Raw genomic sequence first — 20,147 nt, forward strand, 5'->3', positions numbered from 1 at the left:
TTAGTATCCATTTACTCATTGTTTATATTTGTACATAACAGCCCAGACTTGCAAGCTGCTGAGCAACATCAAATCTCACAAAGATTTTAATGAGAGTTCAGGTTGTTCAATGTTTCTCAGGTTTGGGTCAAACTTAGAAAGAAAACATGCTTGTGCTCATACAAAGTGAAGGCTGAAACTCATTCCTGACACATTGTGTCTAGGGATTTCATTTGTATGATTATACAGGTGGCAGTAGAGCCTTTTTAATGTAACCTTTTTTGGATCCCTACTACTAGGCTACAACAAGGCTCTAATATTTATGTGCTGCAACATTTAGATTAATCAGAGCAGAGGATGGAGGGATGCTTATAGAGCTGTCAGGAAAAGCTTGCACATGGATCTCTTTCCAGGTAGCATAATTTTCATTTTCCTAAGGGATACAGTTCATGAAAGGAATCCTCAGAACAAAGTATATCATTTATCTGGTGCAAAAGACCATGCATTTTTTGTAACTTCCACCCCTTCCTGCACCCCAGTGATAATCTGTATGCAGCTTGGCTGATGGCTAAGGGGATGGATTGTTTTGGAGAACATTGTCTTCTGATCATTTCAGTTTTCTTATGTTTTTTGTTTTCTTTTCTGGTTAAACACTTGTGTTGTGGCCTATGATATGGGTACCAACCTCTGATTAACTTTAAAGTCCTGCAAAAGCTCATATAGAAATTACCTCTCCTTATGTTCTTTTACAAATGTTGTGGTTTGCTGTGCCTTCTGCTGTGCTATCAATGCTTAGAGTCTGGTTCTCCAGGACCAGTGATAGCACATGCTGCCTTTAAGGCTTTCATCTTTATAATTCCCTCCCTCTATCTCGGGTCCAACAGAGACCTAGTTTGGAGAATTCAAGAGCACATTTTTTTGTATAGGCAAGCTTCTGAGTGTACATCCCTCTGGAATTCCAAGGCATGCATGAGGAACGTGCCTCTGGTTTACCACACATTAGGATGATGCAGCATTTACTATTGTTTGCTACAATCCACTTCTTCCTCATCCTCACTCTCCTCCTTTGGGCTGACTTATGCCTGCAGGAAAGGGACAGTTCCTGCAATTGTGTCCAGCTGCTATACTTAGGGATGACTGCTCTTCACCCTTCCTTTCCATCCCCCACCTCATGCACATGTACAAGGCCTAAACAGGCCTTAAATAAAAAAATAAAATATAGGCATTCAAGACTAGGAAGAAAGTTATTTTTGTAAAGTTGCACTAGCTCAGAAGATACCCAGCCCAACACATTTCAGTTTATTCATAGTCTTTATTATAGTATCTCGTACAAATAAATGAAATGGGCAGGCAGGTGGTGCAGTGACACACCTTTGCCTTTGAGGCCAGCAGTGGAAAGGGGAGGGAACACTATAAAACTGAGAATGTTGTCCCATCTGAAGCATTTTCAGGAATGAGTGCCCTATGTTTCAAAGCAAGTTGCATGCAGCCATTTTCAGCAAATAAATTTCCCAGTGTGGGGCTTTCAATTAGGGGAGGAATAAAAGGAGGAAATTGGAGGAGAGCAACAAAACAATTGATTATTTTATCATTTTGAATTATATCTTTGTGCTGACTAATTCCAAATTTGAGCCTTGAGCATTTCAATGGAACTGACTTACAATATAACCACAAAGAATACAGCCCTGCAGATGAAATTCTGACCACTTATTTTATTGGTACTATAGGACCCCACTATGATGAAAGGAAAATAATTTGGGTAGACAAGCTATTGAAATAGCTTTACAGCAGCGTGGAAGTGAAATAATTGTTGTATTGGGACGGGGGGGTGTATTTCCTAAAGTGACTTGTCTCATGAACACCTTTTCTGCCCCTTTGAACTCTCAATTTTTTTTATTTTATTTTTTTGGCAGCGACTGTCATGAGCCTTATGTCTGAATTACTGAGAATATAGGCATGAGTCTCCTTTTTCAGAAGCTATAATTCTGCTTTATGGGGAATCCCGAAGGTGCAGTTTTTGAGCATTTTAGCTGGGATCCTCCTTCAAAGAGATCAATCCCATCACCTCCTCAGCATGCTCAACTTCAACCAGCCCGAATAAGCAAGAGTCTCAAGTTTGTTCCAAAAGCCGAGCTCAGCTTTACAAGCCAAGCTATTTAAAATTTCCATTAATGCTGTCTTTGTGGTGTACAAGAAGATATCAAATCAATGTATTTTGCAATAGTCTCTACACATGAACACTTTTCTTATATAATAGAAAGTTACACATACTTTATTCAGATGAAAGCCAAACTTGACCTGTTCTGAGCAGCAGGACACTCACAACAGGCTAAATATAAATATATTACCTTATTTTGCTGTTTGAGAAATTCCTTTTTTTTTTTCAATGTTTTGCTTTGTTTTCTGTTCATGGATTAAAACCCTGGTATATTAGGCTTTAGAGGGCGGACAAAATGGCTAGCCACAGCATGCATTAATTGGATATTATATCCGTGTTCCATATCAACCATGACAACAGATCATTTATAGCCCATTATTATAAGATGATTCATAAAGTGTCCATCTATGGCTATTAGCCAGGATGAGAAGGGATGGAGTCCCTAGCCTCTGTTTGCCAGAAGCTGGGAAATGGGTCACAGGGGATGGATCAATTGATGATTACCTCTTCTGTTCATTTCCTCTTGGGCATTGACCACTGTTGGAAAATAGGATGCTGGGACAGATGGACCTGTGGTCTCACCCAGTATGGCCTCTCTTATATTTTTATGTTCACAAATCTTGACTATTGGAACAGATTATCTGTGGGCTCTCAGAGTTAGCTCTATTTTCCCCACATCCTCTATTTACAAAAGACCTGTCTTTAATAAAATAATAATAATCAATCTTTTGACAATCTGCACCTGCCGGTAGTATTGCACAGAAAGCTAGGCAACCTCAGTGCCATTCAGAGCCGTCTGGAAATAAAGTAAAAGCAATTGATATTTAAACCCACTTTAATACCCCTCTGTACTGCTTAAGTGGTGTCAAGTGGCCTTAGTGTAAATAAACACCTGGGATTTTTTTTTTTAAAAAGACAGACACCTTGAGGTTAAAGGAACATGATCTGCCAGTGCAATGCTGAGGCCAAAAGGAGTAACACAGTCCTTGGATGCACAGAGGAATCTTGGGTAAGACTACTGAGGTTATTTTTCCTCTTATTTGGCACTGGTGGAACCAGTGCTGGAATACTGTGTCCACAATTCAAGAAGGATGTTGATAAATTGGAGGGGGTTCAGAGAAGAATCATAAGGATTAGAAAATATGTGTTTGTAGTAGACTGAAAGAGATGAAGCATTGCGCTTAACAAAGATAATATTAATTGTGACTTGATTACAGCCTATATGTAACTACATGGGGAACAAATATTTAATAATGGGCTCTTCCATTTAGCAGAGAAAGGTATAACATGACCAATGGTTGGAAGCTGAAGCTATTCAAATTAAATCTGGAAATAAGGCATACATATTACCAGTTAGAGCAGGGATTGGCAACCTTTGGCATGTAACCCATCAGGAAAATCTGCTGGAGGGCCGGGACAGTTTGCTTACCTGCAGCGTCTGCAGGTTCAGCCGATTGCAACTCCCACTGGCCGCGGTTAGCCATTCCAGGCCAATGGGGGCTGTGGAAAGCAGCGTGGGCTGAGGGATATGCTGGTCGCTGCTTCCTGCAGTCCCCATTGCCCTGGAACGGTGAACCATGGCCAGTGGGAGCTGCGATCGACTGAACCTGCAAACGCTGCAGGTAAGCAAACTGCCCCGGCCCACCAGCAGATTTCCCTGATGGGCCGCGTGCCAAAGGTTGCCGATCCCTGAGTTAGAGTAATTAACCATTGGAACAATTTACCAAGGGTCATGGTGAATTTTTCATCACTGACGTTTTTTAAATCAATATGGGATGTTTTTCTAAAAGAGTTGCACTAGAAAATATTTGGGGGAAGTTCAATGGCCTGTGTAATACAGGAGGTCAAACTAGATGATCACAATGGTCCCTTCTGGTCTTGGGATCTATTAGTTTCTTTCTGAAAAAATGGCAATGGCTATAGTTAAATTATTTAAGCTAAATCATGCTTTGGCATAAAAACCCAGTTAGAGTTCCCCTCGTGGAGTTTCTTCTCACTTAAACCAATCAGGAGGAAGGGTCTGACCTCTTGAGTTAGAAGAGTGGGGGCACAGCTTCAACCCTGAGAATCTGGAGATTCCTGGAGATTCACTAAGATGTTGGGGGGAGTTAATGGAGGCCAGAGTCATCTGTGTGATGGTCCTGTGCCTCCAGGCTACCTACAACTGTTCCCTTGGCTTCCTATCTGCTCTGCAACCCACTGCCCCTTGGATTTCCCTCAGATGGGAGTTTTAAAACTCTACTTCCAGTCTGTGTGTGTGTGTGTGTTTTTGAAAGGTTTAACTGCTGCCCTAACTAACTTATTGATAAAAATCTATACATCTTAAAATTCTGGTTAATATTTAAAAAGGATTTTAAACTAAACAAATGTGCAATCTTCTATGTATCAATGGGAAACCTGTTTTGCTTAATTGCAAGCATACTTGAATATCTTGAATTCCAAACTTTGATTTGGACTCTGAGGATCAGATTTTCAAAAGTGTGCAGCATTAGCAGCTCCCATTACTCTCAATCTGGGGACAGTGTGGGTGCTGAGCACTTTTGAAAATCTGACCATTAGATTCAGTGTACATGGCTGTGAGAAAACAGAGCAGAAAGGGGGCACAGGGACCATAATTAATGGGAAAATTAGATATGATTTGTAAATGTTATGGTCCAACTACCCATTTGTGCCAGCCTAGATCTAAAGTTGGTTCTCCTATCCCAGGGACATACCCTGTAACTTGAAGGAAAATATTTCCTTTTTAAAACTGAACCATTCAATGTGTGTGTATGTTGTGTGGGGGAGTACTTAAAATTACATTCAGGAATGCATACTAGTGCTGAGACCTCTGTGATACCAAGGGAGGAGGCTAGATTTATGTTTAAGCCACTGGACCAGGACTCAGGAGATCTGGATTTAAATCCTAGCTCTATCACAGACTTCTTCCATGATGTTCTGCAAATCTCTATGTTCCTTCTTTCCACACAACTTAATGTCAAACTCCAATCCCCCTTTGTGTTCCTTCGTTTCAACACAGCCATAGGGAATTGTAGTGTAATATAACTAGCTGCCATATTTTTTCCTAAATGTATAAGGGCTGTATTTTAGTCTCCATGCCAAATCAAAGTACATATGTGCACTCCTGTCCTGTGTTTGGGTTCCAATAGCCACACTCCTTCCATTATTCGCATCAACCCTGTTCCAAAGTCACAGCTCTTCAGCACTGACAGAGCCCACATGCAACACAGTCCCCTGAGAGGGTATCAATCCACTGTGCAGGGTTATAGCAATTCAAACTTTTCTAAATTTTCTATACCCCCACATAAAGCAAACACACTGGTCTAGCTTTAAAGGGTCTCTGTGATCATGGAGCAGGGGCAAGTTTGGTCTTGAAGCATGAGCCATATTGTAAAGCCCCCCTAGAGGAACCACAATTGTTAAAACTGTCCAGTTTTAAATATGTAGGGGGTGAAAAGGCAACCAAAAATTAACTCAACAATCTTCTTACCAATAATGTTAAACAATAAATCGTGTGTAGTAAGATGAGAAACAAAACAATATATACAATACGTAATGTTTTTTCCAGACAGGGTCTCTGTCAGTTTATGTATCACTTAGCTGAACATGTGGCTTTGAATATATTATCGTAGCACAGGCTTTGAAGCTATTTTTTTTTAAGTTTGGTGGTTGCCAACTGAAATATGTTATGAAAACTTCTGCCTAAACTGCTAAATACAGAAGAGGACAATGACAACTAAAGTTACTCTGAATTTCAATGAGAATGTCTCAGGCACAGAATTTAATTGAGAAAACTATGCTGTACAATATGGCTGAAAAATATGAGAGGGAGAGATTAATGAAGGCAAGGAGAAAAAAGCATGATCTGCTATGGTACAGGGAGGAAGTCAACTCTTTCTGCATCTCAGCTTTCAGAATCAAGCTCAAAGGATGGAGCAAATAAAGCAAACCTTTACCGTAAGGTGAACAGAGGCAGCAGTACTGTACCAGTCAAAACTACAGGATGCTTATGGGGGGTAGGGATAGCTCAGTGGTTTGAGCATTAGCCTGCTAAACCCAGCATTGTGAGTTCAATCCTTGAGGGGGCCACTTAGGGATCTGGGGCAAAATTGGTACTTGGTTCTGCTAGTGAAGGCAGGGGGCTGGACTTGATGACCTTTCAAGGTCCCTTCTAGTTCTAGGAGATAGGATATCTCCATTTATTTATTTAGGAAATAAATACCTACTAGAAATTCCAGTAGACCTAGCTGGACATGTGACATTGTTGAACATTTTCAACTGGAATTTGCACTAGAGTAATAGGAATACTGGATAACCACATTTATTTTGGGAGACCAAAACAGTGACATTTTTGTTGCAAAAGTTGACAGAAGAAGAGAAGAATGATTCTAAAAACGAAGCTAAAAAGATTAAGATGGGAACATTTGATTTGTGACTGTGCAGTAAAGAACAGTGATTCACACAGTACTAGACATTTTAAGCATATTTAACACCTTCGTTAAAAGTAGAGGACAAACTCATGATACTGAAATGTACGTGAAAAAATACAGGTAGTATAGTTAATTGTAATAGTTAACTGTAAATTGTTTAAATTTATGATGAACTCAGGATGTTATAGCTAGTAGTTTTCTCTTTTCTCCTCCTTATTTTATTTGTCTTTTGTCTTTGTTTATCTGTTTTAAATCAGTAACAAAATTTCAATTTGGCACTTATAGCATTCTGTATACTAGAAAGTAGGCTTGTTCGAAGAACCAATTCTAAGTAGTCAATATTCTACAAGACTTAAAAATTCTTAAGTGTGTGTGTTTTCCTCTCAGTGGCACAGTACAATTTAAATTGCCATCTGGAGTAAGTTCATTTAATGATCCAATATTTTCTGGAAATATTGGCCCCCATCCTGTTCTCATTGAAGTCAATGGCAAAACTCCATCCAGCCCATTATATTTTTAAAACAAAGTTTAAAAAAAAAATACTTGTATTCTAGTCTTTTTCTGAAAAGAAAAGTTGAGTCATGATCAAACAGGGCCCGATTTGACTCTGATTGAAATCAGAGAAGTGCTTTGACTCATGTATGGTATGGGCCTAAGTTGATGTAATTTTTTCTGCTCTTTTCAAATAGCCCATTACTTTTGAGTTGTAAAGAAATAATCACAAAGAAGCTTTATAGCATGAGTGATCAAAAAAGAATAATTAAACATAACCAAAAGTCTTTCCCATACTATAGGGACTCAATTGTTAATCTAAAAAGATAAATAATTCTTAATATTGAGACTATATAACCATCAAAAGTAAAATTATGACTACACAAGATACTCTCTCTGGTTGGTATTTTTTTGTTTGTTTTTGTTTTTTTCATTTTGACATCAGGAAAAATACTTTTAAGCTTTACTGGGCAACTGGTCCAATAACCTTCTTGGAAACATAATATATCAAACTATGTAATCAACTATATCCAAATACAGTAATTAAGTTTAGCACATAATTACTAATTGTATTTGCACTTGGAATTACTGCACACAGCACTTGAAATACTCTGTATTTAGAAGGTACTGCATAATATATAATCAGCCTGAATCTACATTCTCTGACCCTCTAAAAATAGTTCAAAATTATTATTTAGTAATAATGAATATTACAGTTCATTCAAAAGCCATATTTATCTAGAAGGGGGGAAATGCCCATGTCCTCAGATGATAATGTCAAAAATATTATGCCTTTAGATATTCATCCATTCCGTTTAAAAAGTCAGAATGATCACATTTTGTCTTTCAAGAAACCTAGAACAATGGATAGTCTAGCTTATCATACAGAGCTAATCTCCTCCACCCTATTATAAGTCACACAAAGCAACACAACTCTTTAAAAAGTCTGCACAACATTACTAATTTAGATGTGATCCCCTCAGTGAAGTTCCTTGTTGCAGATTCTGCATGTGTCCCTGTTGTGGAACTTGCAGTGAGGATTCCACAGGAGGAATGAGTGGGAAATATGTCATGAGAGCCAAGCTGTGGAAAAAGACAGAGGGCTGATCAGTGGAGCTGAGAATTTGATTCTAAATTAGGAGGGCTGAACTAAGCCTCACAAAAGATTTATGTCGATACCTTAAACAATAAACGTCTATTTCCCAGGGCAGGGATCTTCACATTTCCCCCCTCATTCTAAAGTTAGTTTCTTTATTGTAAAATAGTAATGAAAAACAAGACTTTTCACAGTCACAGCCTCATTCTCATCCTACGTACACCAGGTAAGGCTCTGATTCAAGAAACAACTCAAGCAGCTGATTATGAGAGAGGAAGGATGGTCCAGTGGCCAAGCCAGTAACCTAGGTCTTAGCTCAATTCCCTGTTCCACCACAGACTTCCTGTTTGACCTCAGGCGAATCACTTAGCCTCTTCATGTGTAAAATGGGGACCTGCCAGGTGGTGGTGTGAGGATAAATACACTCAAGATTGTGAAGTGCTTTAAGATGTACTGATAAAAAAGCACAACAAAAGAGTTAGGTATTATTAATATTAACTCCCAATTATGTAAGCATGTGATCATGTGCTTTCCCAAATACTAAACTGGCCACTAAGTCAGGGTAACTCCAGTGAAGTCAAAGGAATAACGTCAATTTAAAACAGCTATAAGAGAGCTCAGTGGTTTGAGCATTGGCCTGCTGAACCCAGGGTTGTGAGTTCAATCCTTAAGGGGGCCACTTAGGGATCTGGAGCAAAATCAGTACTTGGTCCTGCTAGTGAAGGCAGGTGGCTGGACTTGATGACCTTTCAGGGTCCCTTCCAGTTCTATGAGATAGAGATCAGAATCAGGCCCACTAGACTCCAGTGAAGTATTCTGTAATTGTTTCACTCGTCAAAAATTTGATCCTTAATTCTGTATTTATTTACTGTTTCACTCTTTTTCTTTGTTATAACTACAGTAACCTACCCTGACCTCAATCTCTTCTAAATAATGAGCACAGGATAGATAGATTAGATATTTTGCTCATTTTATATTGAGGGAAACAGAAATTCTGAGTAGTCTCTCTTGAGGCCACATGGTTTCTTTGTCCCCCTTCTCTCTCTGAGTTACTTGTTCTTTGCATGTCTTAAACCCCACTTCCTGTCTCCAAGCACTGTTTACAAGACACATTTAAAGAGACAACATACAGCAACTAGAGTTAACCCTGGTTTTGCTTTCAACAATTACTGAAACACATTCACTTTTTTTGTCTTTTTATTTTTTTAGTGGTGACTGTTTCTTTCCCCCAGTTTTTCCCAGACTACTAAATTACCCAAATAAAAAGTTAAAACAGCTGCAAATGCAAGGGAAGTGCCTTTAATGTATTACAAATATATGCACAAGACAGTGTTATCTTTGAGTGTGAGTTCATATGAGATATATAATACTACCCAGCACAGGCCCCAAGAAACAAACACAAACTTTGTTTAAAAATTAGCAAACACCAGATTCACTCTCGTTCAAAATACCAGCAAAATGACACTTTTTTCCCCACCTCTAAAATGAGCCCCAGTGTATAAAATATCAAAGACCCCCAACAACAGGTTCATTTCTGAAGACAATTCCATTCCATCTTTCATGTTGGTTCATCCAAGACCACAACAAAAGCTAATTAAGAAAAAAATGCAGCTCCGGTTTTTATCAAATTGATTTGCATAAGCCATTAGTTGCCTTTGCACTATGTAATTGAATGGTATTAGCAACTAATGGTTTATGTAAATCAGGAATCAAGATAGTGTTTTATATGATATCCACAAAGGGTTAAGCTTGTCAGCCTGCTTCACAGCTCTTGTACCCCTGAAGTTCTCTCTAGGACTGATTTGATGTGTTTTCTCCTGCTTAGAGAAGGTTATCTCAGGTAGTTGAATTTTTGAGAACTAGGAAGAAAGCTCTGGGTCACTTTGTTCTCTGTGGAGATATGAGAACTCAGGGGAAAGCCAGCTGGTGTGCATGCCTGCCATTCTTTCCCTTCTTTCTTAAAGCCATCTGACTGCAACAAATCAATAAGCCTAAAGGGGACTTAATTAAAACCAATGGATAATTTACACATATCTAACTAATGAGAGGATCATAAATTATGAAAAATACACTGGGTCATATCCTGCCAACAATTTTTATTCAAAGCTCTCATTGAATCAAATATGAACGATGGTATGACACAGTCAAGGTTTATAAACCTGTATCAGGACAGCTAGAGAGTTCTAGTGCCAGTTTTCATCAATTTAACAGATGGGCTACATCAAGGAGCCACAAGAAAACTGTACTGAGGAACTACAGAGGAAAGCAGGGGCCCAAGTGCCACCTAGCATCCAAGCAATCCGATACAGAAACATACAGCAATCCCTAAACTTGTTTCTTCCTTGAGTATTTTCTCTCCCTCCCATTCCCATGGCTTGATCCATACAATTCTCCCTAAGCAGAAGGCCTTAATATAAAATTAAAATAATTGAAATCACTCATTTAATCTTCATCCATCTCATTTATTCCTCTATAACATTTAAAAGATCTGACCCTTTCTCTGTATCCTATAACAAAATTCCCATTCATGCCATGATCTCCCATCCATTCCAAGATTTTCTATCTTCATTACTGCAATGTCATTCTCTGTGGTATTCACCTCATCTCTCTCCAACTGATACAAAACATGGCTACTATAATTTTCTTCTTATCCTATTAATCTGACTACATCATCCCCTCCTTTGAATCTTTTCACTGGCTCCCCTTCTCCATTACATGTAACTAGGATGACCAGATGTCCTGATTTTACAGGGACAGTCCCGATTTTGGGGTCTTTCTTATATAGTCTCCTATTACCCCCCCCCCAGGCCCTATCCCGATTTTTCACACTTGCTGTCTGGTCACCCTATACGTAACTCAGCCTTTTAGCCTTTCTGTTCAGGCCTGCATATCTTCTCTCCTGCCTCTTTATCTAACCTTGCCCCTTCTCATGTAGACCCTGCCATCCCCACCACTGACACCCCATTGGTCTCTTTCTTCCACAAGCATCTCTATGCCTTTTTCCATGCCACTCCAACGCAGAATACCCTCCCTTCTATAATCTGCCCAGCTACAACCTTCTACTCATTAAGAGCTCATGCCTGAAAGATGCAGAGCACTCTAGCCCAGACCCAGCAGTGCACTTTAAAGGAGCTTAAGTGAATGTTTAATTGTTTTCTAATATCAGAGCCAGAGCGCTCAGCACTTTGCAAGATAAAGCCCTTAGATTTTAGCTGAAAATTAATCTCTTCATAATAATGAAGTGAGCCAAGAATAATTCACTACCTTCAATCTTTATCTTCCCTATTTTTGTACATTCAACCCGCACCCCAACTGTACCACTATGGTGTGTACATATCTGAAATGAATATCCCACCATACTGCTTATCCTCCTCACTTGTTACACACCACACTTGCTGGGAGTTAGCATGGGTCCTAACTGGCATGGGGAGGAGTGTCAGTGCCTCCTGACAGCACCCTCTCTTCACACCTCAGCAGCTTTGCATGTGGACAGAGTTTGAGAGACCTTAATTCCCACCCTCATAATCTGATCAGCCCATTTGTGGGCCAGGGGTCATTTCATTGGCTCCATAACACCCCCTTTACACACACACACACACACACACACACACACACACAGGAGAAGGAAATTTGCTTCACCTGGACATTGGCCACCATTCATGCATCTACTTTTTTTGCCTCCATGCCTCCCCTTTCCTCCCCCACAACCCAGCCTTCCCTTGGATTGTTTCTTTGTTGTTTTTCTTATTGCTAGATTTCCCTTTTTCCTCAGAGATTTGACCAATGACCTTTTAAGAAAGTTCTTTCCAGCTTTGCAAATTGGTAGCTACAGGTATCTGGATTTTGCCTTCCACAGAGAACATGGGACAGGGCTAGGGACAGAGTAGTTCTGATATTTGTGTGGCAGGTGTCTAATGCAGGTTAACTGAGGCAGTGGTGAGGCAGAGTTGCATTGACAGACATGGGCACTGGCTAGACTGGTTTCAATGTTTGATGGAGAGCCTTGATTAAGCCCACACCCATCACATGAGGAAAGGGCAGAGGCAATTTGATCCCTGGTAGGGATTTTATAGGAGCGGAGTAGGGCTAACCTCACCTTAGGAATTGCTCTGCCTTTATGGCCATTTGTTTTGGGCACCACAGTAGATAGTCTGCACTGGGAAGATCCACTGAGCTTCTCCCCCCTCTCCCTGACCCTCCCTCCCCCCGAGTCCTGGCTTTATTTGGAGACTTATCCTTTGAAAACTCTTGAAATCTTTTACATATATTCTCCCCAATTGCCCCCACCTTTTTTTCTTAATAAGTCTCCTCATTTCCAGCAGTTTTCATGTAAATACAGAGGTAATAGGTCTACATAAACGTAAATCTATCAAAAAAATAATAAATGAACCATCCATTTTACCAAGAAAAATATGATGCCACATAACTGCTAGAGCATATTATTGCTATTCCCATGAAAAGTGTCCATTTGGGAAATGTCCATTTAGAAGGAGAAAATCCATTAGTAGAGGACTATATCATGAAAGTGAGTAGGCATTACCGGCTATCAATCCTAAATAGCTCTTAGAGAGAGGTGAAAGGGAAGGAGTAAACACAGAGAAACAAAGGAAGGGAAATAAGAGTGCACATTGATTTCCACATTTTGGGTGTCTCCTGCCTATGTTAGGAGATTTAGAGGTACCTACAAGAACACAAATTCTAATTTTGTTTTTATTTCCTTCATTCATTTGAATGGATTTGAAATTAATCAAAATCCTTCATGGTCAAAGAGTCATTATGATACTGAATCTTCCAGTGTCAGTTTAAACTATCACTGGTCGTTTCAGCCCCAGCTTCCACCATTCAATTTTTACATTAGAAGTACCTATGAATTGAGCTGAGCCCTTCTTAATCAAGATTAATTACCGTCTTTAACAAATGTTTTTTTAAACCTGTTTACAGCCTAGCTTTAAGTTTTAAAGTCCAGTTTTTAAGACAGAGTTTCTTTTAGAAAAAAGTTGCTCCCATAAGCACTTCAAAAGCAGAAGATGCTGTGGACTTCCCAGCAGCATGCCCTTGGATTTAAAGTATCGGAGGGAGCTGCTTTCAACAAAGAGATGCTGACAGTTTTTTAAAGTGTAGACTTTAAATTTACTTACAGCCAAGACCATGAAAAGAGTAAAAGTTTACTTTTTACAACTACTGGTTTCTTTTTGGCATAAGCAGCTTTGCAAGGCAGAGGTACTGGGACTGAAAGTTCTCAGCTGAGATTGTGAAGGTTCATGGGATCTTTAGAAATTGATTCAAAAATAATTTTAATACACATACTGGTTTCCCATTCATAGTTATTTTAAAAGGAGCCTAACCACATAGTAAAAAATATGTAAATGAACTCAGATTAACTTTTCATATAGATATTTAAAATAACCATTTTGTAAGCAAAATGCTGTATGTATATTACACAGCAGATGCAAGACAATCTTCATCCTCATTTATCTTGCATGTCCAAGCTGTGTCAACTATACGATCACCATACAAAATTCTTTACAAGAGTATTAGAACTGGCCAAGATATTTTCAATGACATTTTTTCCAGTGGAAAATGCCAATCCAAGGAAACCAAAAACATTTTTTGGGAAAGTCAGTTTTGACAATTTTTTTTTACTCAAAAATATTTTGGGGAAAAAAAAGTATTGAAATTGTCAAAATGTCTCAACAATTCAGAAAACCTGAGACAAAATTGATTACCCAGCCATGAAGCTAGCATACCTCATTTGAGAACTGGTTTCCTTCCATCACTCCCAACAGCTATCTCCTCCTCTTAACAAGCCTTGGTAGTAACCCCCACTTACTAGATGAGGCCTAAAATAAGAAGGAAGTTCCCATGGTTTGTTTTGAGGATAATGGTTCCTGTCAGAGCAGCCTGGAGGATGTGGAGGGCTATAACAGGGCAAGCTATCGGGAATTCCCCATTGAAGGTTTGAGGTTTGATGTTATCAAATCTGAATCAGCAAATCTGAATTTAGCTATAAAAATGTGCCTTCAAGGTTCATTTGCTTTCAGCTCCTACGAGCCAAGTTGCAAGGTTTCTTTTGCAAATCTTAGAGACTGCAGGCTTTACGCAGCCCTATCCACAATTGAAACCAAAATAGTCGTCGTGGTATGTTTCCTACCTAGCTGAAACCAGTGAGCAGGGCTGGGATTCAGCAGGCACTCACTGGTATCATATAGCAGCACCTCTTTCAAGCTGCCTTCCTATTCTTCAGAACCTAATCTTTTTTTTTTTTTTTTTTTTTTTTGTTAAAAACAGCCTCTAGATATTATGATTGCAGAGACAGACTTGAAAACATGGACCAAGTGTAACTGATAAAGTGATGTCAGCAGAATGTGAAACAATAGTTCAAAGAGATATGAACCGGGACTAACTCAGATGTCCTATGATAACAATGTCAACATTTAAAATATTAACTATTTCACTACTCAAAGCATATAAAAAAAGGAGAGGGAGGATTATATTAAGGAGATCTACACAAACTACTATGAGTTTGTTCAGTTTGGTACCACCAGGATCTTTAGATGCTTATCTGAACAATATAAGATTTGAGCTTGGGAGAGTTCTTGCTCATTTCCCGGCCCCTTAATCAAGAAGGAGTCAATCCAAGATGCCACGCAGAGCCCTGAGGGCATCTGAGATCTCCCAAAGATCAGCCAAACCCAAGAAATACAATAGGGCATCTGACCCTCCACCTCACACCCGCCACCTTCCCTGCACACCCCCCTCGGGCGATCTGACCCCTGCAAGAAAGTCTGTTTTCATGATATTTTCAGCCCAATTTCTTAATCAAAGATGTTCGGGATAGGTTTGGATAAATATCCGGATCTTTAGATGCTTATCTGAACAATATAAGATGTACCTATTACTTTCAGATTCATATATAAATAAAAAAGGTGTATGTATACTTGAGCATATGAACTATGCACATGCAATAATATAGCTGTGGATATAAAACATACACATGCAGCATAAATGTATGCAAAACTATGTTACATGTTACACATCATTTTAAACAGAATTACCTGTGCTTCAGTTAAAACTACTACTGATCATTTAAAAGTAAAAAAAAAAATACAATAATTAGCAAGCAAAGCACACACATGAATAGATCTGCACATAGTCCCATGGGTTAGCCTTACCAGTGCTGTCATCATAAACAACAGTGACGGTTTTCCACTTGAAAAACTGCACAAGGTCAAGGATGGCACGACTGAGAGAAGAGAAATCTGGGTAGAGGCTGACATAGAACGAGTCCTTGTTGTCAGAAACTTGATGTTTCCAGCGAGTCTGTATATGTGGAACACCCAGGGCGTTGCAGATGGATTGCACGGCATTAGCTGAAGAGCTATGGGAAGGTCCAAAGATGGCTGCCACTCCAAGGGACAGCTGATCACAGGCTGAAGAGGAGACAGAAGTCTGTCAATTATGAGAGGAGAGAATGTGCCAGAAAGTATTGTACTATTCACATTAACTAAATGGCACTTTGTGAAATATAAACTTATTTTCTGAGGGAGCCCCCTTCCTATTCAATGTTAACACTTTCATTTGCACTGAGACCTTTCCTTTAAATAATGACCAAGTTGAATTATATCTTCAATTTTTACTGTGAATTGATAAAGAACCATACTTAGCACGCATACAGCACATGGCTACATTTAGTCAAAACTCTCGCTAATGTCAATGGAAGTTGCCAAGACTGAGCTCTGGCATGCCTTTTAGAAAATGTGTGTGTGTGGGGGGGGGGAATCAAACTCTAATGCAGCTTACAACAGATGTAGAACCATATAGGGCTGTATCTTAGTTTAAACCCAAGCTTTAGAAATGAATTTCCTCCCCAATCTACCCAGACTACATCCCCAGAGAACCCAATTGCTCAGTGGATTTCAACCTATTCAGACAATGTAACATTAAGCAGATACTGACTTATGCTGAAGTGGACTTTTGGATGTATTGTTTTAAGAGGTATATATTAACTGGCAGAATGCAGGGGGTCAATATTTCTCTTTAAGGAGATTAATTATTGGTATTCATTAAAGAATTAAATCAATGTAAATTATTACACACATCCTGACAGAATATTTGAAAATATTCCCATTTTGGCCATGCATCTCTGCAATAGAACAGGTTTGTTCTTTTAAAATAGTATTGGGCAGTTAAGTTATATGGTCAGAAAAAGATCTCTGCCAGGATGAAGACATTTACATGAGATATGAATGATTAATATTGTTACAAAGTCAATACTGCTGACCGCCGATGAAGCAAGCAGTAGAAATATACATATCTCATCACTCTTTTCACTAATTTAAAATTAATCATTCTCATGTGTTTAAATGATGGAGATACTACCAAGTTCCTGACTGTGTACTGAGAACTGGGCAAGAACACCCCTGCAGAGCACCAGTAACTTAAATGTGGTTTTATGTAGGCACAGAAACCAACCCACATGGCTGTGAGTGCAGGACTGGGGCCTAAGTGACTACATTTCGCTATAAAAGTAATTCAGCATTGCTCTCCAATTTCTACTAATATTGTCCTTCCTATGTGTAGTCCACAAGCTTTATGCAAATGCCAGTAGATGGGCTCTATAACAACAGTGATAGCCCATTGAAAAGCCATCTGGTAGCTTTTTTTTTTTTCCTGCTTCTGAGATTTTGAGAGTGTGATCGTTTTGCACGTGATTTAATACAGCACTTTTCTATAAGAAGCATACCATTTTTTTCTAATGTATTGGGGGAGATTTGGATTACATTTGCATAATTCTTTATTCAAACATTTTGGGAATATTGTGATCTTCCCTGGGGTTACTCTTCTGTATGGTACCTTTAAAAACTCATTAACCTCTCATCTGCAGTCGACTCCAAGAGGCTGTGTGATTAAGAGGTAAACAGACTGTATTTTTGATGTGATGTCTGCTTGCTCACTAATGGGCATAATCATGAACCATGTAACTAGTCAAATGCATAAACCCAGTTGTTAAAAACCTGCTTTTCAGCCATCATATTAAGTACACCATTTTATGCTAACCTTTAGCCTTTGATTCCTGACTAAAAGACCTTTCAGCACAAAAGTGGTTGTCAAATGTGTGAAAGTACTTTGGATTCATGAAGCCATGAACTATCAGAGCTGAAAGATTTTACACGGAGTTTAATACAGTCTAGTTAACTGCAAATAAAGAGGTACTCTCTCATTTTGAAGTACAAAAGGGACATATAAATATACCTCTATGGGTCTGTGAATTGCAGCATAAGAATAACAGGATAGACAGTGTCTTTGGGCATAGCCCACATGTAAGGAACACGAATTACTGTGCTGATCTAGGAAAATAATTAAGATTCAGAAAATTACATTTTCTTTCCTGTTCCCTCCTTGCTTCCTGGGGGGAATGAGGGGGTAGAGTATTCCACTATAGACCCTTGCCCATAGGAAGTTATTTCCCAGGCCCCAACCACCTGCTAATTCAATAGGACTGGCTGGTGAATGGGCACCCACTCCATGACAACCACCTGTTTTCTGAGAGTGGGGAGGGAGCAGCAACCCCTCTGAGCCTGCTCTAATCTAGTATCTGGAGTGGCAGTCCAGGGAGACTCTGTCAGAGAGCGTCTTGTTCCCCCTGCTCAGCCATGTAAGGCTGGGCCACACTCTGGCCCATAACATATTTTAAAGGAGGTGTTAAATAAAATGTAAATTTTGCTCTGTATATGCGTTTGGTACAATTTATTTTAGGGCTGTCAATTAATTGCAGTTAATTCATGCAATTAACTCAAAAAAATTTATCACGATTTAAAAAATTAATCACGATTAATAGCAGTTGTAATCGCATTGTTAAACAATAGAATACCAATTGAAATGTATTATATATTATGCCCCTTCATGCTTCGGCCACCATTCCAGAGGAAATGCTTCCATGCTTTTTTTTTGTACATAATTCTACGTTTGTAAGTTCAATTTTCATGATAAAGAGATTGCACTATAGTACTTGTATTAGGTGAATTGAAAAATACTATTTCTTTTGGTTTTTATACAGTGCAAATACTTGTAATAAAAAATAAATATAAAGTGAGCACTGTGCACTTTGTATTCTGTGTTGTAATTGAAATCAATATATTTGAAAATGTAGAAAAAATCCAGAAATATTTAAATAAATGGTATTCTATTATTGTTTAGCAGTGCGATTAATCGCGCGATTAATTTCCTCACATCACCCTTTGCATTAAACAAGAAACCTCTGATAAAATCTGATTAGCTGACCACTGCACCTGTGATCTTTCTACCATTCTGACTATGTTGCTAACAATCAAAAAACTATGTAATTTCTGCTCTGATGCAGAAAAAAATGCTTTTGCATAGAATGTGAGCTAACACAAGCTTGAATTAAACACCTGAGTGTTTTAGGAATAGAAGCCCACAAAGACAAATCTCAGAACACAGCAGGACTTCTCTGTTTTACATTATTATGTATGATACCATACTACAGTCTTACAGTAGGTATGAGGGATCACAATAAAAAGATACAGAAAGTACAGCAGCAAGGTCTGAAACTACATGGGATTCACAATCATGGGAATCAGTTTTAATTAAAAAACAATCCATTTACTTTTAAGCAAATTTCAGATACAGCAGTCCATCCCTTAATTTATAAACCTGTGTTTATGTCCCATTGACTTTAAGGAGACTTAAGCATGTGCTTAGATGCTTTGCCAAAAAGGAATGAACTTAAAAATGTGATTAAATGCTTGGAATTGAATTGGAGCCTGAGTGCACAGGAAGAAGTTATTAGTTACAAATGACGTACTATCACAAAATTCAGAACTTTAGATTCTGAACAGCCTAAATCAAAGGGTTTGGTTCAGACCTGTCTCTAATTTTAACATATACTGGAAGCAGCAACTGGAATCTCAGTGCAGCATGTGTTTACCCCATTGTGATTCATCTAGGGTATACACTGCAATTGGGAAAAAGCCTCGCAGCCCAGGTAAACAGACTTGTGTTAGCGGGCCCAAAATAGCAGTGTGGACATTGTGTCATCAAGAGAGGATTGAGCTAATGCCTAAGTGAGTCTGAGTATCCACTAATGCTGCAACATCCATGCTGCGGTTGAGCCAGGTTGAGAGACTCACTTCCAGTTGTAGTGTAGACATACCTGTACCGGCCTCAAATAAAGTTTGGTTTGTGGAGCCAATTGAATCAGTTTGTAACACTACATACAAAACACACACTTTAGGTGCACAGGGAAAGCTTGAAGCATCACGTTCTGCTAAATAGGTGCACCAGCTACTGGGAGACAGGGTGGCACAATAGGCCATAGCATGAAGGTCCCAGTCCTGCGAGGTGCTGAGCACACTCAACTTCCACTGACTTCACCAAGAGTTGAGTTTCTTGCTGGACTGGGCCCAAAGAGGCCACTCAGTTTCCAAGGTTGCTAGTCTCTGAGGGTATGTCTACACTGCTATTAGACACCCAGGGCTGGCCCATGCCAGCTGATTCAGGCTCATGGGGTTCAGTCTGTGGGGATGTTTAATTGCACTGCAAACTTCAGGGCTCAGGCAGGAACCTGGGCTCTAGGACCCTGTGAGGTGGGAGGGTCCCAGAACTTGGGCTACAGTCCGAGCCTGGAAGTCAACACTGCAATTAAACAGCCCCACAGCCTGAGTCAGCCGGCACAGGCCAGCCGCAAGTTTTTAATTGCAGTGTAGACATACCCTAAAACCACCCTCATCTCAAAATTGATTTTAAATATATAAGGAAATAATAATCTTTTGATGGGGAAGCAATGCTGATGTGATTTTTTTTTCAAACTGTTACCTTTAAAAGACAATTTTTAAAGCTTTTCTTTGATGTCAGCTGTGCACGCCTTACCCTTGTACAGTATCATTTCTCAATAGTTTACTGACAGGCATTTATTCAGGTAGGTGAGCCAAGTGAGGTTTAGCTGCTGCCATAAAAGTTTAAATATGCAAAA

General features: G+C 39.2%; 1 protein-coding gene across 2 annotated transcripts in view; it reads right to left on the reverse strand.

Annotated features, from left to right (window-relative positions):
- Positions 1-20,147, reverse strand: part of GRIK2 (glutamate ionotropic receptor kainate type subunit 2) — a 568,360-nt gene that overhangs the window by 366,077 nt on the left and 182,136 nt on the right. For both annotated transcript variants that reach the window (XM_024198431.1, XM_026652891.1), the window contains exon 3: positions 15,328-15,585. In XM_024198431.1, the coding sequence (XP_024054199.1) occupies positions 15,328-15,585 (258 nt within the window). The remainder of the gene's footprint in view (positions 1-15,327; positions 15,586-20,147) is intronic.

Source organism: Terrapene carolina, unplaced genomic scaffold, assembly GCF_002925995.2.
Source record: "Terrapene carolina triunguis isolate 2854851 unplaced genomic scaffold, T_m_triunguis-2.0 Scaffold42, whole genome shotgun sequence".
Lineage (NCBI taxonomy): Eukaryota > Metazoa > Chordata > Testudines > Emydidae > Terrapene > Terrapene triunguis.